The 22984-nt window shown below is 38.3% G+C and overlaps 1 protein-coding gene and 1 pseudogene across 1 annotated transcript; both read right to left on the bottom strand.

Moving 5' to 3' along the window:
* Positions 1-14812: 14812 nt before the first annotated feature.
* On the bottom strand, positions 14813-16907 carry LOC143541688 (G-type lectin S-receptor-like serine/threonine-protein kinase SD2-5). Its single transcript, XM_077034446.1, has 3 exons — positions 16587-16907; positions 15286-16475; positions 14813-15242 (listed from the first exon to the last, which is right to left on the bottom strand). Exons 1-3 carry the CDS (start codon positions 16905-16907, stop codon positions 14813-14815), a joined length of 1941 nt encoding a protein of 646 aa, XP_076890561.1.
* A 1242-nt stretch (positions 16908-18149) lies between these two features.
* On the bottom strand, positions 18150-20852 carry LOC143541680 (G-type lectin S-receptor-like serine/threonine-protein kinase SD2-5; annotated as a pseudogene).
* Positions 20853-22984: the final 2132 nt, after the last annotated feature.

Here is a 22984-nt window from a genome sequence, read left to right as displayed (position 1 = left end):
AAAATGAGTACTTTAACGCATGTGCCCTGAAATCCAATAACGCACGTATGAAGTATCGATAGTTCTAAAATAAACAGTTAAAACTAAATAATAAACGAACTAAAACATATACAAATTAACCGACCATCACATCCCCACACTTATCTTTTGCTTGCCCTCAAGCAAAACACTAAAGCAAACATCGACCTCCATCATAGGTATGTAGATTATCGCCATTAATACTAATAAGGTTTAACGTCATACCCAGTTTCCCAGACTGACACTTTCTAGATTGACATCCCACAAATAAGGTTAAATGATATTATAAAAACAATAGAGCCGCCCAGACGAGTGTACTTTGTTTCCGGTTAAGGCATACATGTTTATACCCCTCACACTATCAACACTCCTCTCGGTTTAATATTTGGACTAACAAAAGATGTGTCAGTATATGTCTCTGCCCTCAAATACCAAGTATGAGTTACAACTTAATAAGCTTGCAGGTCAGTCTTATCTCCACCCATTACCCATCGGTTGCATAAAGACTCGGACTAGGGTTTTGCTGAGGCTTAGGTTGGGTGCGGAATAGGCATATTTAGTGACTAAGGTGAATGAAACCCAGTTTACTAATACACAAACAATTAATCAAAAATAAACAGACTGCTAATTACATAACTGAATAAGAACTTACTTTCTTTTTGGCTTTTTGCTAATTTTTTTTACGAACTTCAACGAACTACAGAATACACAGCTGAATATAAACACAATTTTTTTTACTAATACACTGAAGCAAATAATTATTCAACTCTGACAAACATATATTTACAACTAAACCGAGACATACGTACATTGTGTACTATGCTCAACAACTGACTATATACAACTCGATAACGAACTGGATTTCATCACACAGGGTTAAAATATAATGAAGGCCAAGGCTGAAATGGTGTGTAATGTCTGGTTTAGCAAATAAACGGGAATGAGGTCCAAATGGGCTCCAAGGGGGATAATGTCGGGTAAGGAAATTTATTTAGTGGAGGAAAAGTGCATGTAAAGGTTTTCTAAAGTCTTAATCTCCATACAGGTGGTGGCATTAAGATCTCGATAAGCATGTGACAAGCAAGTTCTAACTCTGTAAAACATACCGGTTTTCCTCAATCAATGGTGTAAGACATGTTTTATATCTATTATATAATATGTGTATTAAGTTTAGGGGGCCATCTCACAATATGTCTGGAATAATGGGTTGCCGATATGAAACATGTATACCCGTCCCCTTGACTCGTTATTCCAGCCTAAACGACCCCATTTTCAACTTCTCTTTTTTGAAAACATTTGTGAGTAAGACTATCGAGAAGCTGAAAAACCAACCATGACCAGAAACCTATGACTTGGCATTAATGCCAATAATTAACAGTTAACAACTTTGGTTTCTGAACACTCTTCTAGGTACTATCAGGCTAAATTTTTTCAAATTTCCCCCATCCCCACACTTGAGGTTTACATTGTCCTCAATGTAAGAATACTTAACATTGTCCTCAAATTTAAAAATTGATAGAACGATTAATGAACATTTGAGGGACGAGGTTGAAATTGAGTTTTTGACTATTAAGCAATTTTAAAATTTCGGGGCTTATGTGAGGCGGTTCTACTAACAGTTATATAATTACACTTTTAACGTTTAAAATAATAGAAACAAAATTAAATTATGAAACTGAAATCACCTGATATCAACGTGACTGGAGAAGGACCAGTCAGCTCGTGAACTCTCAAAAACACTCGTGTACTCTCGTCTCATCCAATTACCAAACTGACAATCGAACCGGCAAAATATCAAATGTGTAGAAGCAAGCTTCTCACAAGTGTAAGACATAGGTCTTTTAAGAATTATGAAAATGAATATTTGTTAATTTTATTAAAACAATTACCGAGCCAAATTAATTCGTTTCATAGTAAAATTTATTAAGTTAATTAAAAACGTTAAAAGACCTAACTCAGTTTCGTAGGAATCACGATTGCATTTAGCATATGCAACAAGCCCTGTAAATCCCCCGGTAGCCCGGGAGGACGAGTGGGGTCTCGTGAGGGTTTATAGTGAACTACACCCACAAAGTTCGGTTACAACAAAATGTACAAATAAAGTCAAACACAGCAGCAATCAAAAGATATATAAACATATAATCCCAACTAGTTACCCAAACATGATCCCTCAAAATATAATATAGTATAATACAGACCATGATACTAATAAAAACAAAATAAAGTGAAAAAGGGTAACAAAAAAAAAACTACTGTACTGGTGGAGCATCAGCTGCCTCATCCTGCGGGTCTACAGGTTGCTCCTCTGTAGTAGTCAAAGAGTCCGGGAGCGGCACTTGCAAAGCAGTAAATAATAATCGAAAGTAATCATTATAACGGGCCCGCTGTGCCACCTGCTCCTGCTGAATTTCCAGCTGCCGCTGAAATATCATCTGTAATGTGACTGGCTGCCGCGGCTGTGAAGATGATGATGCTGATGCCTGTCTCACGGGATGCTGCTGCTGAGGTCGCTTAATGTGTGGAGTCGGACGACGCTGACGGCGTGTCGGAATACCCCTCTGAAGAGAAACAGTAGCCTCCAATCCCTCTGGTAGTGGTGCATGTGGGCCCTGTCTAACCGGGACTAAAACTACCGGATCCTACTCCTCAACGATCCCTGCCCAATGGGCCTCCGATATCCCAAAAACACCCGTAGCTGGCCCCAACGTAAAATATCTGGTCGGATAGCGCTCAAATACCCCAAGTCGGTCATCAATCCTCGTAATATAAGGCCCTAAGGGTAAGTGTGTTGAGTATCCCTGAAGTCTGCTACCCCGAGCGAAAGATGTGAGCAGGAGCATCGCCACATTGGCCGGTCGCTGGCCAAGGATAGAATATAAACACAGCAGATCTAAGTTGCTGCACTTCTCGTGGCCCGAATGTCGACATATGAGAGTACAGGCAACGATCCTGTGAATGTAGCGATGGACGGGGTCCCGAATAGACGACTCCACAACAGAACTGGAGTGAGCCCCTTCGGCGATCTCCGCCCAATACTGGTCGAGCTGGGTTTCTGTGAGCCAGTGCTCACGAGGAGTCTGAGCGTGTGTCGTATAACCACGAATGCTTTGGAGGAAGGCAGGCGCCTGAACCTCATCGGCCGTATAAAATCCAGTGGCCACGGCGAAGTCTGGGACGGACATCTCGTACAACTGTCGTCCCAGTGAGAATGATAATGCGCGTGGCTCACTGAACTCCGTGGGCGTGAAGTTAAATGTCGAATAAAACTCACGTGTGAGCTCGACATACGGAATCGAGTCACACGCAAGCGCATCTACTCACGGAGCATTCAATAAATCACATACCTGGTCGTGAATCCCCAATTGACGCATCAATGTCCAGTCAAACGAACGGTGGCGAAGCAGCTGCATCTGTCGAACCCGCTCAAATCTGGTAGACTCCTCTGATGTCAAGTCAAATCGTAGAACCTGATGAGGAATGCGTCCATCACCCATAATATCTGCGGGCTCGATGCCCGGTACAATCTGTACCTCGTCACTACCGTAGCGGATGACACGAGGGTCAGTCCGCTGCCCCTTGCTCCGGGTGCGCGAGGACTCTGGTGCATCTGCCATATCTGCAAACTCAAGCAAACAAGTTAAATATGCTAATATTGCGACGACCGTATAGCATTTCTTCGCGGTCATCCCATATAATAAAATAATATTAAAATATTAATAAAATATTAAAATAAAAATAAATAAAAACAAAAAATTCGGGGACACCCTGTGCGTATATCTAAAAACCAGATTAACCCGTCCGAATGGAGATTGAGTACGGGCGGGTAATCAATTAACAACTAAAACTGTCAAGTTATCCCCGAGACTCGATTAACAAAACACAAACAAACAAAATAAAAGACAAACTAACATACTTGACACAAACTGACCAACTGTCTCGAAAAACGTGCAGAACACACAAGTAATATGTCGGGTTGGGTTTCGAAGTATTAATAAAATATTTTAAAAATACGTTCACATAAATCGTTTAAAATCGAACAAACACTATCATTAGTTTTGTAACAAATAAAAATAATGATTTTTAAATGTGAACCTCAAAACCCGACTCGTCACATTGAACAATCCCGATTAGTCAAATGGATAACCAACCCAATCAACCTGTAACCATAATCCCAAAATAAGTTCCGTAACCCGGTAACCATACTCTCAGAACTACAAGTAATAAAACAATTATCCCGACACACTAAACAAAACGAAACCCAAACTCAAATAACCCGGTTATCAATCCGACAATCCCGCAAACAAAATTAACAAAGTTACAAACGCACTCTTTCCGACAGCCCATATCAAACTAAACAGGTATCCGAAAAATTGAACAAGTTAAATACATACCTCGATGTCGGGAATAAGGATTGAGAGCAAAATAGAGAACGGACGGTGGTACTGCGGACGGCCGGTAGTGGTAAGGATAGACGGCAGTGGTGGTGATAGCGGTGGTGGTCTGGGGAGGCGGAAGTGGTCGGAGATGGGAGGGATGGTGGGGGTTACGGTGATTGTGTTGGTGGTCGGAGATGGTGAAGGGGTGATGGTGGGTGGCTGTGGTGGTGTGACAGGGAAGGAAGAATGACGGCGGTGGTGGGTGGTTAGGTGGGAGATGGAGGGACGGAGATGGGCGATGATGGTGGTTATTTGATTGGGGAGGAAGAGATGGTGAGGGAGGGAGTGGTGGTGTGGTGATGGAGTTTGCGGAGAAGAAAGAAGAGAGAGGACGGAGAGAACGCCGGAGAAGAAGAAAGAAGAGAGAAAAAGAATGAAGAAGAAGGTGTTTATAACACCCTGGGTCGGCGGAGCTCCATGACCCATCGCGGTACGTGATGGGTTAAAATGTACCGGGAGCGTACCGCCGCCCAAATTGTAAAAAATTAGGGTTTACCCCGGTACGCGATGGGGTGTTATGCCAGCCCATCGCGTACCGCGATGGGTTCAAAAGTCATATATGAAATTTTTCGAAAACGCACCTGTTTTGGCATCCCAATATCACCCTGGACCCGTTCAGAAACTGAGAATACCTTTACATACCTGGAGTGACGTGTACTACACCAATGCTTACCGAACTTCTCTAATTTCCCATTCTTCAACAAGCTTCCCCACACTTGGCGTTTACTGCACAAAACTCGAGACAACACTAAATACAAGACCCAATAAAATAAAAATAAAACTGGACAGACGCTTACAAACCCCGGGTTGCCTCCTATAAGCGCTGAATTTAAAGTCTACAGCTCGACAATGCCTCGAACTCAGTTATCTTCATAAACCGGTGAAGTCACAATAAAATTCACTGATTCCTTATCCAGCTCGTGTATGTCCTTCATCTCCAAATATGGCTTCAGTCTATAGCCATTTACCACTTGCCTCAAATGATCATCGAAATCTTCGATCTCGTACTGACCATGATTTCCAACCCTTACAATCAAATACGGGCCCATCCACTTACTTTTCAACTTACCTGGGAAGAGCTTCATCCTCGTGTTATACAACCACACTCGTTGACCAACTTCAAAATTCTTCAACCGAATATTAGCATCATGAACTTTCTTCATTTTTGCCTTGTAAGCGGACACACAATCGTATGCCTCGTATCTCAATTCCTCAATCTCGCACAAAGCCAATTTTCTCGCTTTACCTGCATCTTCATAATCCATATTAACCTGTTTAGTAGCCCAAAACGCTCTTTGTGCAATTTCAACCGGTAAATGGCAATCCTTTCCATACACAAGTCTATAAGGAGTGGTTCCAATTGGCATTTTATAAGCGGTTCGGTAGGCCCATAAGGCATCGGTCAACTTGGTTGACCAATCCTTTCTGTCCGTCCGAACAGTTTTCTATAAAATCTGTTTTATTTGCCTATTCGAAACCTCAACTTGTCCACTCATTTGTGGATGGTAAGGAGTTGCAATCCTATGATCAACACCATATCGTTTAAGCAATTTCCCAAATTTAAAATTCTTAAAATGAGATCCCCCATCACTTATGATGGTTCGGGGGACTCCAAATCTGGAAAAAATATTACTTTGAACAAAATTGCTAACGACTATGTGATCATTTGTCCTGGTGGCTATCGCTTCAACCCATTTAGAAATGTAATCGATAGCCACTAGGATATACAAATTACCGTGCGAGTTTGGAAACGGGCCCATGAAATCGATCCCCCAAACATCAAAAATGTCAACCACTAGGATCGGGTTCAAGGGCATCTCGTCCCTCTTAGAAATACTCCCGAGTTGTTAACACTTTAAACAGTGTGTCGCGAACTCGTGAGCATCCCTTAAACAATGAAGGCCAAAAGAAACCACTCGTTAAAACATTTCGAGCAGTTTTCTGGCCACTGAAATGACCACCACACGCAGACGAATGTGCGTGTTCCAAAACTGATCTGACATCCTCCTCGGGTATGCAACGTCTGATCATCTGATCTGCACCAATTTTAAACAAATCCAGATCGTCCCAGATATACTGTTTAGCTTGGGTCATCAACTGTTTCTTCTTTCTCCTTGGCCAATGCTCTGGTAAATCACCTGCAACTTTAAAATTAACAATATGAGCAAACCAAGGATTTTGTAAAACTGCCAAAATATGCTCGTCCGGGAAAGACTCGTTAATGGGCCCATCTGTGTTCCCATTTTCCACCATAATTCGGGACAAGTGATCTGCAACAACATTTTCACTCCCTTTCTTATCCCGAATCTCTAGATCAAATTCCTGCAACAGCAAAACCCATCTGATAAGCCTCGGTTTTGCATTCTTTTTATCCATGAGGTACTTGACAGCAGAATGGTCAGAATATATAATAACTGTACTACCCCAAATGTAAGACCGGAATTTATCTAGAGAATATACTACTGCTAGTAACTCCTTCTCGGTTGTGGTATAATTTAATTGAGCATCCGAGAGGGTTTTACTTGCATAGTATATAGCAACGGGTTTCTTTTCAACCCGTTGACCCAAAACAGCCCCGACTGCATAATCACTTGCATCACACATTATTTCAAACGGTAAACTCCAATCGGGTGATTGCAAGATCGGGGCTTCAACTAATTTCAATTTCAAAATGTCAAAGGCCTTAGCACATTCATCATTAAAGTCAAACGGGGCATCCTTAAGCAATAAATTACATAAGGGTTTGGTAATGTCACTAAAACCCTTAATAAACCGTCTATAAAACCCGGCATGCCCCATAAATGATCTAATGCCTTTGACATTGGTGGGATGAGGTAAAGTAGAAATGACTTGGACCTTAGCCCGGTCCACTTCGATCCCCCGACTCGAAACGACATGGCTCAAAACAATTCCCTCTTGGACCATAAAATGGCTCTTTTCCCAACTAAGAACCAAATTCGTTTCGACACATCTTTTCAAAACTCTTTCGAGTTGGTTTAAACATGACTCGAAAGATGTGCCGAAAATCGAAAAATCATCAATGAAAATTTCCAAAGACTCCCCCACCATATCTGAAAGATACTCATCATGCACATCTGAAAGGTGGTGGGGGCGTTACATAACATGAATGGCATTCGCCTAAATGCGACTGTGCCATACGGGCACGTAAACGTGGTCTTTTCCTGATCTTCAGGATGAATAGCTATCTTGTTATACCCGGAATATCCGTCTAAAAAGCAATAAAATTTTTGACCATATAGCTTTTCGACACTTTGATCGATAAACGGAAGCGGAAAGTGATCTTTTGATGTTGCCGCGTTCAGTTTACGATAATCAATACAAATGCGCCACCCAGTTACCGGCCGGGTGGCGACCTCGTTACCTAAGTCATCCTTGACGACTTGGATGCCCGCCTTTTTCGGTACTGTCTGTGTCGGGCTCACTTACGTGCTGTCTGATATGGCAAAGATAATACCAGCATCTAACCATTTCAATACCTCCTTCTTCACCACTTCCCTCATGTTCTGTCGGAATACTCTGTTGAACATCATCGAGATTTATCCGAACTCGGCGGTTGGGGTTATTGTTTGGAGCGGATGGTCCAGCTCGGTCAAAGTAGAGGTTTAGGTTTCGTCTTGGGTTTTGGTTTCGGGTTCTGGAAGCACGAGCTGAGTGATTTTGGTCATCTTGATTATTGAATTCTGGTGGGTTAGGTATGTTTTCTGGGTGAAACATGTTGGTTCGTGGAAGTGGGTCTTGGTTCTGGTTTTCGTTTTGGTTCTGGTTTTCGTTTTGGTTCTGATTCTGATTCTGGTTTTCCATCTCTAAATTTCTGTTCTGAACTCGGTTTTACCGAGCTAACCTCTCAATTTCGGTCTCGTAAATTAACGGAGACTGTCGGCCCGAATGGCGGGTGCGCATAAACCTGTAATCTGCACAACTAACACAACCCGCGTAAAATGAAAAAATACAAATAAAATAAGGTAAAATAAAATTTAAACTAAAAACTGAAAATTAAATTAAACACGAAAATCTTGTAACACGAAATACAAAAAGCGCACTAACTCCCCGGCAACGGCGCCATTTTGATGACCGTCGTTCGAGTCAATAAAAAACCTAATTATTCTAAATAGTTAGAGCAAGTAGGGTAACGTATCACAAGGAGTATGTGGTCAATGCAATTCGTGTAACAGATTTAATATTATGAAGTAAACGGTTTTGGTGCTGATCACACAAGCAATAGTTTAAATTAAGAGAACTAAGCAACGAACAAGTAAACGAGTATTAAGCAGTTAACAAAGCAAACCACACACGGGAATTCAAGTAAGCAACCAAACAGTATCTCATGTAACCTAACAGATTGATTAACAACGATTAACTGAAAACTGATCAACCAGACAAAACCATAGACGTCAACAATTACTTTACACACGGCACTGGTTATCAAACGGTCCTTGCCAGTGTGACTCAGTTAAGGGTAATTGTATGTTTTATTGTATTCAATCTAACCAAACAGTTATATGACTAATTATCTAGCAACTGGTAACAGATCGTTCAGACCAACGTAAACCTAAACCGACCGAATACACAGAAATACTAAACATCAATAATCATATATCAATCATCAGTAATCAATAAGTATTCTTAATCACAAGAGAAAAACTGTAAAGAGTTACAAACTATACATCCCGGGTGCGATTCTAAGAGATTAGCCGAGCCTAGACATAATCGAATCTTCAATATAGATGATATGGATCATAAGTAGGGTCTTGACACGAGCTATGATGGTAGAAATCGCCTTCTTGGACTGCTGGAATCGCCTATGGTTCGTCAAAACGGAGTTAGGGTTTCTTCTTGATGAAAATAAAGTTATAAACTAAAAATCCCGTCTGCAGTCCCGTCGCGGTACGCGACGGGGTCTTCTATGGCCCATCGCGTACCACGATTGACCAAAAGTCAAAGCCTCTTTAATATCCCATCGCGGTACGCGATGGGACCTTCAACACACCCATCGCGTACCGCGATGGGTTCTGCTACAGCCAATCTTCAACGAATGTTATCGTTTCGCGTGCTGGGCATCCTGGGTCTTCATTCCGTGTCACAACAGGTCCAAAATGAGTACTTTAACGCCTGTGACCTGAAATCCCATAATGCACATATGAAGTATCGATAGTTCTAAAATAAACAGTTAAAACTAAATAATAAACAAACTAAAACATATATAAATTAACCGACCATCACCAAACCAATAACTTAGTGAACGATAAGAAGATATTACAGTGTCCCAATAAGCGAATGGAAGAAAGATGCAAACAATTATTTGAATTACACAGCTTAAAACATGTTTATAACCATAATTACCATCAATATATAATACTTTTATAGTCCATATCATCTTGTTAGGTGTTTGATTAGGGAAGGGGTAGAGGAGTCTCAGTTTAGGAATTTATCTAACAATATTCATCAGGTTTAATATCAAGATGCATAATTAATTTTTTTCCTACAATCTTCGTGGAGATATGCTAAACCTATCGCTATACGAAGAATAATTTTTTTTCAACATTCCCATTCGAGTATGTACTGTCGAAGTCCATGGTAAATCCACTGATCTAATAACCCGTTACACATGAAATCATACACTAGAAATCTTTGTAATTTCAATTTATAGAACCCTCGAAGTCTAACCAAATTCACATGGTGAATGCTACCAATAGATTGAACCTCAGCTAGGAATGATTTCTGACACATGCAAAAACTTCGAGACATTCATTAAACATGGCTAATATCGATTGGTGGGCTTTTAGTTATACTGAACGAGGATAACAGAGAGTCGTGAGATGATTAAGGAAGTGAATCCTTCATTTTTGTCTTCTTTTACTTGTCTTGATTTCAATTTGTTCGTTTGGCTTTCATTTTTCTTCCGAAAAGTGGCGCTTATGTTTTCACTGAATGGGGATAGCAACAACTGGTGGGCTTTTGTTTTCACTGAACGAGGCTATCAGGCACTCATAAGATAATTAAGGAGGTGAGTCCGTCAATCTAGTCTTATTTTACTCGTCGGGGTTTTCATATGTTCGTTTGGGCTTCCATTTGTTCATTTGGAAAGTGTCTCTTTTGTTATTACTAATCGAGTCTTGAAGTGACTAGTGGGCCTTTATTTTCACTAAATGTAGCTATTAGGGACTCGTGAGACAATTAAGTAAGTGATTCCCCGATTCTTGTATTGTTTTACTCGTCGTGGTTTCCTATTCGTTTGAAGAAAAATGTCGCTTTTCTTTTCGCTGAATGGGGATAGCAGCGAATGCTACGCTTTTTTTTTCACTAAACAGGGCTATTAGGGACTCGTTGGATGACTAAAGAAGTGTGTTCCTCATTCTAATGTTCTTTCACTCCTTGTGGTTTCCATTTGTTCATTTGGGTTTCCATTTGTCAGCTTGAACGGGGCTAGCAGGAACTGGTGGCCTTTTGTTTTCACCGAATGGGGCTATCAAGGACTTGTGAAATGATTAAGGTGGTGAGACCATCATTCTAGTCTTCTTTTACTCGTCGTAGTTTCCATATGTTCGTTTGGCTTCCATTTGTTCATCTAAAAGTGTCGTTTTTGTTTTCACTAAACGGGGCTAGAAACGACTAATGGGATTTCATTTTCATTGAATTAGGCTATTAGGGACTCATAAGATGAGTGCCTTCCTCATTTTAGTCTTCTTTTACTCGTCATAGTTTCCATTTATTCTTTTAGGCTTTCATTTGTTTGTTTGAAAAGTGTTCTTTCTGTTTCCACTGAATGGGGATAGCAATGACTGATGGGATTTTGTTTTCACTAAACAGGGAAATCATGGGCTTGTGGTATGACTAAATATGTGGGTTTTTCATTCTAGTATTCTTTTACTAATTGTTTTTTCCATTTGTTCGTCTGGGCTTTTAGTTTTTCATTTGAAAAATGTTGCTTCTGCACTGAATGGGCTAGCAGTGACTATTGGTCTTCCTTTTTCACAGAAGGATGCTATTAGGGACACGCGAGATGATTAAAGATGTGAGTCCCTCATTATGTTATTCTTTAATTCTCCGTGGTTTCCAATTTGTTCATTTGGGCTTTCATTTGTTCGTTTGAAAAGTGTCGCTTTTGTTTTTACTAAATGAGGCTAACAACGACTGTTGGGCTTTTATTTTTACTGAACGGTTCTATTAGGGACGCATGAGATGATTAAGGAGGTGAGTCCATCATTTAAATCTTCTTTCACTCGTCGTGGTTTCCGTATGTTCGTTTGGATTTCATTTGTTCGTTGAAAAGTGTCGCTTTTGTTTTCACTAAACGAGGCTAGAAACGGCTGGTGGGATTTTATTTCATTGAACTAGGCTATCATGACTCATGATATGATTAAGGAAGTGACTCCCTCATTCTATCCGTCTTTTACTCATCATGATTTCCATGTGTTTGTTTGGGCTTCTATTTGTTCGTTTGAAAAAAAAATGTTGCTTCTGTTTTCACTGAACGGGGATAGCAATGACTGCTAGGTTTTTGTTTTCACTAAACGGGGAAATCATGGACTCGTGGGATGACTAAATTGGTGAGTTCTTCATTCTAGTATTTTTTTACTTGTTGTGGTTTCTATTTGTTCGTTTAGGCTTCTAGTTATTCATTTGAAAAGTCTTGCTTCGTTTTTCACTAAAGATGGTTAGAAACACCGTTTGGGCTTTTGTTTCACCGAACGAGTCTATCAGGGACTTGTGAGATAATTAAGAAAGTGAGTCTATCATTTAGTCTTCTTTTACGGTTGTGGTTTCCATTTGCTCGTTTGGGCTTCCAGTTGTTTGTTTGGAAAGTGTCGCTTTTGTTTTCACGGAATGGGGCTATCGCCGATTTTCGATTCTTGGGCTTTTGTTTTCACTGAACGATGCTATTAGGGACTCGTGAGATGATAAAGGAGGTGAGTCCCTCATTATATTATTCTTTTACTTGTCGTGGTTTTAATTTGTTCGTTTGGGCTTTAATTTGTTCATTTGAAAAGTGTCGCTTTTGTTTTTACTGAACAGGGCTAGTAGCGACTTCCGGGCGTTTGTTTTCATGGAATAGGGATATCAGGGACTCGTGAGATTATTAAGGAGGTGAGTCCATCATTCTATTCTTCTTTGACTCGTTGTGGTTTCCATGTGTTCATTTGGGCTTCCGTTTGTTTGTTTGAAAAGTGTCGCTTTTGTTTTCACTACACAGAGATACTAGTGTCTGTCTGGTGGCTTTTATTTTCACTGAACGTGGCTATTTGGGACTTGTGAGATGATTAAGGAAGTGAGTCTCTCATTCTAGCATGTTTTTCCTTGTCATGGATATCATTTGTTTATTTGAGCTTTCATTTGTTCGTTTGAAAAGTACCGCTTTTGTTTTCACTGAACGGGGTTAGTAGCGTCTACTTGACTTTTGTTTTTACTTGATGGGGATTTTTTTTTCATTTAAAAAGTGTCGCTTATCTTCTAGTTATTTATTCTTGTATAACGTTTAATACAGAGCATTTTTTTAGATACTTTGAGTATGCCATTACAATTTGTTGGTTTTTATCTACGTCACACCATTAAAATGGAGTTATATTCACAATAACGTATATAAATTTAATTTGTTGAAAACATAGTTTTATTCGGAATATAGTATCATTTTGTATTATATATAGCGAGTGCATGTACAATACCGAAACCATGACAAACCAAATTGTTTTTTTTGTTGTGACGAAGGGATAGTCGTTATGTTTGTATATCATGTTGTTTGATATTCGAGTCCGTTGCTGGGCTTATGCGCACATTTTTATTATTGCTAGTTTCATCTTAAATTGTAAATCTATAATAGATAAAAATTGCATTTTAAAGTTTATGATTGACTGTTTGTTTTCCAATTGAAGTATTTAAATATTAAGAGAGGCCAACTAACCAACAACAATTTAACAATGGGCTAAATAAAGTGTGGGCCAAACAGTCACGAATACTACTCTATTCAACACAGGCCCACCATCACATAATATTCCATTAGTCGTTTCGATAAATTGGTGAAAATTTGGATAAAGTAAGCAATTGATAGCGAGAACTATGTCTACAAATGTTGCAAGGGAATTATAATAGCATAATAATGATATTTAATTTGGCTGTGAAGTGAAACATATCAACAAGCATTATGATGTTTCTTTTTTCAAAATCAAACAACAAATGTCTTGTGATTGTGAAATTGGTCGAAGTTTAATTTCAAAATATTTGAATTTGAATCCAAGGACTCGAGATGGCTCGTTTCAACTTCTTTTTCTAAAGCTCGAGCCTAGTTCGTGAGTTGCTCTTTTAAGCCAGGGATCAACTCGTTTGTTATTTATTTACTAATTAATTTATTTTACATTTTTTATTACTTTTATGTATTTGGAGAAACGTTAAATGAGATAAGCCCGACTCGAGCTCAGCTATGAAGTGTTAACTTAATATATAGATTTCCAAAAGAGGTTAAATACACAAAGCTCGTTAAGGCTCGACGAGCCTAAACGAGCTTTCCATACAAGTCTCGAGCTCGGGTTCGATAACTAAAAGAGCTTTATATGAGGCTCAGTCTCCGATTGTTTCGAGCCTTTTATCGATCCAATTTTGAGTAGCTCGCAAGCAGCTCTGCTCGTTTCGAGCTTTTTATCAATCCGAGCTTGAGAAGCTTGCAAGTAGTTGGGCTCGTTTGGTTATGTCTACATTACTTTTGCTAATATTACTGTTAATGAGCTTATAGTATGTGTTGTTAACAATGGTAGTAAACAATACACTAAGCAATCTAATAACTTTATGGAGAAAAATTTGGATAATAAGTCAGTTAGAAAATTTGGTAGTATGCCTTTTGTGAGATCTGTAATAAAAGACGTACAGAATTCAAGGATTGGCAAAAATTAAGCATGACTTGATCTGGAATTTTATGATAAATGAAAATGCTAGAAGGTCTGAATATCAGTACTATGATTGAAATGAAGAATGCTGTTTTTTATTCTACCAAATTTCAAAGATTAATTGAAAAAGTGGGCTTTGTTTTCTACGAGACTATCAAAAGGATTGTGCTTCTTTGATTGAAACAGTTAGCTAGAACAATGAATACTACACATGTCTATATAAAAGATATTCATAACCAACACATATTAATTCATATTACAACAAGGAAAAAAAATATTAAAGAAATTGCATAATGCATACAAATAATCCACAAGGACATCATGGCTACTTATCTTGGCCCCGAGAGAAGAGATAATGACAATCGTGTGAAATCTTTCTCGTCCCTAACTTCTGTTTCCTGAATTCTTGGATCTGTGAAGTTGTATCATGTACTTGCATATCTTCACTATGTCTATCAACCATTTCTAACAATGTTCCTTGCTCCCAGCATTTTTCAAAAACATTGAGCAAGTACCAGTTTTCTTCTTCTGGTAGTGATCGATCAAAGACTTTCCTACCACATAAGATCTCCAGGAGAACAATCCCAAAACTGTATACATCCAGCTTTCAGTGATAATTGAGGTCCGCCACTCTGGAGCAATATAGCCCGGTGTTCCTTTAATGGTAGTCATCACTTCAGTTTGAGTTTTCTCAATGAGCTTAGATAACCCAAAATCAGATACTTTGGTGTTGAAATCGTTGTCTAGAAGTATGTTTTGAGGTTTAATATCAAGATGCACAATTTTTTGCCTGCAATCTTCATGGAGATATGCTAAACCTTTGGCTATATCAAGAATGATTTTCTTTCTGCTTTCCCATTCGAGTATTTGCTCCCAAACTCCATGGTAGATCCACCTATCTAATGAACCATTTACACATGAAATCATACACTAGAAACCTTTGTGATTTCCATGCACGGAATCCACAAAGTCTAACTAGATTTACATGGTGAATGCTGCCAATAGATTGAACCTCCGCTACGAATGATTTCTTAACATGCGCAAGACCTTCAAGACATTTTACTGCAATCTTGGTCCCATCTCTGAGAGTCCCTTCAAAAACTGATCCGTAACCTCCTTGACCAAGCTTTGTACTAAAGTTCTTAGTGGCGGTTTTCAGTTCTTCATAAGAAAACCGAGTCAGCATTCCTGGAACTTGATCAAAATACTCTTCCTTCATTTCAGCATCCATTTTTCGCTTATGGACTTTGTACATAATAATCCCTATGGCAACTACAAGCAGAAGCACAAAACCTCCAATTATAGAGCCTGCTACTCTTGCAACTTGAGGAGACGAATGGTTCGAAGAGCCTAAAATTGCTGTAACTGGAGGAGACAAAGGAGGTGATGTAACATTCTGGACTTTTATGAAAGCTAAACATACAAAATAACCTGAATTTTCATTCTTCATTGTAAATATTTCTGAAGGTAAAAAACATTTTCCACTTGATACATTTAATGAATACTGAAAATAAGCTGCCTTGCATGAACAATTGTTTAGGCATGCTTGTTTGCAGGTCTCCATACTCACCCCTTCCATGTCTTCTGTAAGAGTGAAGTACTTGACATGATCGAGGGTGATAAAATGTTGACGTCGTGTAGAATTACAGGTGAGAGGAGTAATTTCAGAGCAACCCATGTTGAGTTGGCGATTGTTCACTGGTCTAAAGTAATCTTTTGTGGGACAACTACATTGTTGTTTTTGACCAGTGGTGCAAATGGAATTTCTTCCACAAGTCAATGGATAGCCACACTCTCCTACATAACTATTTGTAAGTAGATCGGCTACCACTGTCCACTTTAAAGAATCAGACTGCCATTCAAACACTCGCAAGTGCCCATCTGACATCAGTTTCATATACTGAGCTGATGATGCTTGAGGTATGTCAATAGCATCATCTGGGTCACTTGGCTCGGAAGAATGAAAGAATAGTGACAAACTCCCATTCAAGAACCTATTGTATCTTCTACCTTTATTTGTTTCATTACCATATAGATAGTCAAGCTTACTGTAATAGGCTTGAGGTGGGTTTGATTCAACATAAGCAAACAAACCTTTATTCGTGACTTGAAGAGAATACATACCTTCCTGACCTGATGAATTGGTTAAAGAAACACCAGATATCAATTTTTGACCTTGAAACAGCTTTTGGCCAGGTAACAAAGAGTCTGTTGGGTGATCAAAAGATTTTCAAACTACCGAATTCTGGTCATTGAACAAAACCAAATTTCCGGTATCAGTTAGGTTCATGCCAGCAACTGATTTTCCTGCAGTTTTGGTGGTCCAAACTACGTTTCCGTCTCCGTCCTTTAGCACCAAGTCTCCAGCTGTAGTGAAATTCAGTATTGCTTTTTCCTGGACCGGATAGTCTCGGTTGGCTGACCAAATGACCTTAAATTTGGAACTGCGGGTTCCAAAAATGAATATGGAAAAGAAGTAAGTGGTATAGTTTTCTTCACAGAAGAAGCCACAAGCAAACTGAGCTACATTGGTTTCTCCAAGGAGGATCTGTCGGGGCATGACATGGTGGAAAGATCTGCTGTAGGAGATGATTCAAAACGCCGAGCAGTGGGTGTGTAGCGACACAACATGAGAAGAAGAGAAAAGGCAAAGAAGAAACTAGAGTTAATCTTCATGACTCATCAACATTGAAGACACTACGCCGAATTGATGCATTAATTATTCAAAATGGCCGGTATGTTAAAGTCAACTCATTGCTATAGTTGACTCATTTGAGGCCAATCATCCTTCTCATATAATGAATAAAACCGTGTCATGAGCATGTGGTGTTGGGTTAATCGGGTTCGTTTATGGGTTGTGGGTTGGCACGTTATCTCGTCACGGTTTTGTTTATGGATTATCCTACTTGGTTTTGGTTATCCGGAAGAGTAGGAGTTGTTGCACGTTTATTAATAATGGATTGGTTAGGGTTTGACCGAGTTCAGAAGAGAACATGGCTAAAAATGGATGTTGAATAGCTCCCGTTGAAAGTTAGTTGCTATAAAGTAGGATGTGTTTAGTTTCTTTTAAAACTAGGATAGCATAGTACGTAGTTTCTCCTTGTACTATCATTTTCAATATAATAGTTTGAGCATCTCAGAGAGTTCCAAGGTTTATTTTGTTTCGTGCATATTACATACATACATACGTGAGTGTGTGTTGAGTTAATTTGGGCCTGAACCAACATGTGGTACTCTCTTTTTTGCAAGCAAAATATTAAAACCAAGTCAACCGTTACCTTCATAGTAAGGGTCAAAAACAATTATGTAAAGAAGAAAAAGAATCTGGAATGTGGATAATAAAAGATATCGAACATTTAAGTATGTAGTTGAATTGTAGACTTGGGCATAAAAGTCAGTTCCGGACCCTGTATACCCGACCCGCGGGTATGAACCAGAAATCCATTAGCAATAGCTAAGTAGGTAGACATCAGAATAATTCAACCACACAAGTCATGTCCATGTATGCAAAACACCAAAGACAGCGATATAGTTGACTGATGACTCGTGTGAGGCCCAAACTTGAATAAGAACGTTGGGCTGAATGGATGGAAGTGGAAGTGGAGGTGGCTGAGGTTAAAAAAATATTAATTAATATAACAAGCACTTAAACCCTATGGTTAATTAAGTTGGTAACTCAGATTGTCTACTCAATCTGTTTTTTATCCATTATGGAATAAGCTAGTGCGAACTGTGGTCTATTGTTTCCGGCTGATCAATACTTGTGAAGCAGAATACAGGACATTGACATAATATAAGTAGCTAAAACCATAATAATTTGAATTTATTGCAACCATTATAAAATTTACTGAAAATGATATATTACAAGCATAAAGTCATTCTAGTTTGAAACAAAATACAGAGGCAAAGAAATGATTCGCAAGAACCCATAACACTACTTACTCACCGAGGCCCAGATAGAACAAAAGGCAATAACAATGTTAAAATTTTCTCATGACTGTTGTTTTTTGGTAGTCTTGGATCCGTGAAGTTATAAGCCAGGTTCGATTCAACCTCCATTCCTCCTTCTAACACCTTAACCACCGATGACATTGAAGGCCTTCGCGTATAATCAGTCTGTAAACACCATGAAGCCAACTTCATCATATCCATAATCTCCGTACCATTTTTGTGCATATCCTCACCACTCATGTCAACGATATCTAACAACTTTTCTTGCTCCCAACAATTTTGGAAAACACGGAGTAAGTGCCAGCTTTCTTCCGGCCGAGACCGGTCAAAATTCTTTCTTCCACATAGAATTTCTAGGAGAACGATTCCAAAGCTATACACATCCACCTTTTCTGTGATAACTGAGCTCAACCATTCCGGAGCAAGATACCCAGGGGTTCCTCTCATTGTAGTCATCACTTGCGATTGATTTCTATCTATAAGCTTAGACAACCCGAAATCAGATACTTTGGCATTGAAATTGTCATCTAGGAGAATGTTTTGAGGTTTAATGTCGAGGTGGATGATTTTTTGTCTACATTCTTCATGGAGATATGCTAAACCTTTTGCTATATCTAGAATGATTTTCTTTCTGCATTCCCAATCAAGTATGTGTTCATGATTTCCATGATAGATCCATTTATCTAATGAGCCATTACTCATGAAGTCGTACACTAGAAATCTTTGTGATTTCCATGTACAAAATCCCCAAAGTCTAACCAGATTCACATGGTGAATGCTGCCAATGGATTGAACCTCTGCTAGGAATGATTTATTAACATGTGCGATACCTTCAAGGCATTTTACTGCAATCTTGGTGCCATCTCCGAGAATCCCTTCGAAAACTGATCCATACCCTCCTTCACCAAGCTTTTTATTAAAATTCTTTGTGGCGGTTTTCAATTCTTCGTGAGAAAAACGAGTTGGCATTCCTGGAACTTGATCTAAATACTCTTCCTCCATGTCTATATCCTTTTTTTGTTTGTGGATTACGTACGCAATAAACCCTGTGGCCACAAAAAGCAAAATCACAATACTTCCAATCGTAGAACCTACAATTCTTGCAAGTTGAGGAGACGAAGGTTTGGTAGAGCCTACTTGTGGTACAATTTGAGGAGACAAATGAGGTGATGTAACATTCTGGACTTTTATGAAAGCTAAAGCATGATAATGAAGCGGTTCAACAGTCTGCATTGTAAATACCTCAGAAGGTAAAAAGCAATCTCCTCTTGAAGCATTTGAATCATACTGAAAAAAAACTGCTTTGCATGAGCAATTTTTTAGACATGCTTGTTTGCAAGTTTCCATATTCACCCTCGCTAAGTCAGGGGTTGTCGGAGTGTAGGAAGTGAAGTAACTGACATTCCTCAGTGTGATAAAATGTTGATTTTGTAAAGAATTACATGTGAGAGGAGTAATTTCGGAGCATCCAAGGATGGGTTGGCGATCATTCACCAGTCTAAAATATTCTGTCACGGGACAGCTACATTGTTTATCGCCCGAGCAAATGGAATTTCTTCCGCAAACCAAAGGATAATCACACCCTTCGAATTCTGTAGTAAGATCGTCTACCACTTTCCACTCTTGAGAATCAGATTGCCATTCAAACACTTGCAACTGCCCATCTGGCATCAGTTTAAAATAGTGAGGTGATGATGATGTCTGAGGTGTGTCAACTTCACCATTTAAGAAGCTAATGTATGAGCTCAGTGCCTTCAGTTCGTCCCGATACATAATGAAATAGGGTTGAGGTGGGTTTGATTCAACAGAAGCGACCAAACCTTCACCCGTGACTTGAAGAGAATACCTACCATTAGGACCAGTTAAGAAAACACTAGATTTAAGTTTTTGACCTTGAAGCAGCTTTTGGCCTGGTACCAAGCAGTCTGTTGGGTGATCAAAAGATTCCCAAACTACCGAGTTCTGGTCATCGACACCAGGTTTCCTGTATGAGTTAGGTTCATACCAACAACCGCTTTTCCAGAAGTATTGGTGCTCCAAACTATTCTTCCATCTGCATCACTTAGGACCAAGTCTCCAGCTGCAGTGAAATTCAGTATCGCGTTTTCTTTGAGCGGATGGCCTTGGTTCGCAGACCAAATTTCTATCCCAGTCTCAATCGAAGGTCCTTCGGTTGGTGAAATCAATATGCCAAAGAAGAAAGAGGTAGGTTCATCATGATCATCATCTTCAGTAAAGAAACCACAGGCGAATTGTGCTAGGTTGGCTTTTCTAAGGAGCATCGGTTGGTCATATGAGTAATTGGTGGTCCATGTAATGGAAACATCTGCATTAGATGTACGCTGATTTGATTCAGCAGTGGCCGAGTAGCAACATAACATGAGGATTAGGAAAAAGGTAAAGAATAAACTACAAATCCTCATGAGTACTGATCACCACTTCTTGAATACATGGATGATTCAATATGTTATAAGAATTTCATAAAACCAGCTGTGTTATTGTTTAAAGACCACCCACTTCATTATCGTTCAAAAAGCTATATAGTGCATACCTATGGTGCAACACCATTTCATGTCGGATTATTTTTCATTTTAATTTTTTCGTTTTATCATATAAAACTTAATAAAGTTAGTAATGTTTTCATTAATTTAACAACTTTGTTATACAAAAATGAAGTGTGTATAAACGTAACTACTTAATACATGTTACTATTATTAGTATTTATTAAATTTTGATGAAGAAAATTTTAACTAGTAGGAGAGAGTTAACACTTAGGCCATCCATGCCATTTAACTCTACTCTACGTAGACATCGCATCACTCACTATGTCCTTTTTTTACTTCATCTAATCTAAAGGAAATGGTTTAACCACGCTTAACCCTCCTCAGTTTAATTTAAAAAGAATTCTTAAATTGTTGTGTGTAAGGGTAGAGGATTTTAAAGTCCATGAGGACTTTAACTCATTTTGTCTTTAATGTCCCTTAACCCATGATAGAAATGATGTCCCACTCATTAAATTTTGTCAAATCAGTTCTAACGTCATGGGTGTTAAGGTATACTCATGGACCTGAGGCTACTTGTTGTGGTGAAGCTTTAAACCTAAAGTTAAAGCGTCATGTCATTGTCATATAGGTAATGAGACTTTAACTAACACACCCCTTTAACGATGTGTTGTGAGCCTCATCATTTTCTTGTTAAAACCCCATTACCATATTATCATTTCCAGCGCCCGGGCCTTAACGTTGCGGTTAAGGCCTAGTTACTACAATTGTTGTTGTAGCTTTTGTTACAACTAATGAAGCCCTACAATTGTTGTAGCTTAATGGATTAACTGTACGAAACTTATCATGTTGGACCAACCACTAGCTAGTTGGAGTCGACCTGGACCAGTAAAGTTGATTTGGAGTTGCATTTATGATGATTCTACGAAAAATATCAAGATGCTAGTATTAACTAGTTATTTTAAATAACAATTTAGGGTTCTAAAATTTAATAGATGAGAATCCATTTTTGTAAAAATCTATTTAATAAGTAAATCCATGTCAACTTAAAAAATAAGAAAATTTTAATAAACTAACTTGCCATTGTTGATAGCCTGGGGTGAATTGCAAAATAACAAAAATTTTAACATTGGAAACCATAATGAACTATATTATATGATCATAACATCATATCATCACTTAGCTTTCCATTTATATCTCATAACCAACTGATTTATTTTAGTAACTAATTTTGTTTTTAATATTATATATAAATAGTTATAATATATTTAAGAATAATATGTATTACTTAACATATTTAAACACTAGGTTATTAACCTATATACGACACGGGTGGAAATATTGAAATTTTCGAACAACCACATGTCATTTGAAAAGACAACATAAGTTGTTATATGTACTTTAAGTTGTAAATAATATTGGTACGAAATCCAATGATTGTGAAATACAAAGATAAACCCAAACAACATTCAAATTACAATATTTGAAAACATAACCAAAAGTTAAAAATGTAAAATCCATAAGCTACTAAAAAGACTTCCTTATAAACCAGATTTATTCTTTATTTGTAACTTTGTCTTCATTGTTTAATATAATAATTTTAACACCACTCTTCACTCTTGATAAAGCTACATAAAGTTGTCTATGTGTAAACACCGGGTCTTTGAGATATATGTCAACTATTGCTAGAGATTGACCTTGACTTTTGTTAATGGTCATTGCAAAACAGACTACAACTAGAAAAAACTACCTTATTTTCAATTTAAACAAAAGTTTCTTATCTGAAGGTGTTATACCATAACGAATTATATAAGTGCGACAACCGGTATTAGTACCTAAAATAACTTCTAGTACAACAAAACATCTACCCAAATTAATTACTCGCAATCTAGTTTCATCACACAAACCGTTCTTCTGATCCATATTCCTTAGTAACATTATTGGCATATCGATTTTTATAACCAATCTATGAGTCAAAATAATTTTGGTCTTTTTGATTTTATTTAGCACAATGTGTTTATAAAAATTTTAGTTCAAATTAAAATATAAAAAAATAATTTGTATGATCCTACTTAAAAACCAAAAAACTGATTTTTTATATGGACCACAACTAAGGTAAAAAAATAATGTGAATTTTGTTGCAAAGTATGAAAACAATATAAATTGAGTTAACCAAATATAAGTA

Source organism: Bidens hawaiensis, unplaced genomic scaffold (assembly GCF_021521415.1).
Source record: "Bidens hawaiensis isolate Kalapana, Puna unplaced genomic scaffold, B.hawaiensis_p1.1 tig00012636_1, whole genome shotgun sequence".
NCBI classification, from domain to species: domain Eukaryota; kingdom Viridiplantae; phylum Streptophyta; class Magnoliopsida; order Asterales; family Asteraceae; genus Bidens; species Bidens hawaiensis.
Note: the sequence above shows the minus strand (reverse complement) of the source record. Positions and strands in the feature narration are given on the sequence as shown.

Excerpts from the sequence above, each read along its gene's own strand:
- LOC143541688 (XM_077034446.1), bottom strand. The coding sequence starts at position 16,907 with ATGCCCCGACAGATCCTCCTTGGAGAAACCAATGTAGCTCAGTTTGCT. Across the intron at positions 16,476-16,586 it reads TGTTCAATGACCAGAATTCG|GAAGGTATGTATTCTCTTCA; the intron begins GTAGTTTGAAAA and ends TCATCAGGTCAG. Across the intron at positions 15,243-15,285 it reads CGTGCATGGAAATCACAAAG|GTGGATCTACCATGGAGTTT; the intron begins GTTTCTAGTGTA and ends TTCATTAGATAG.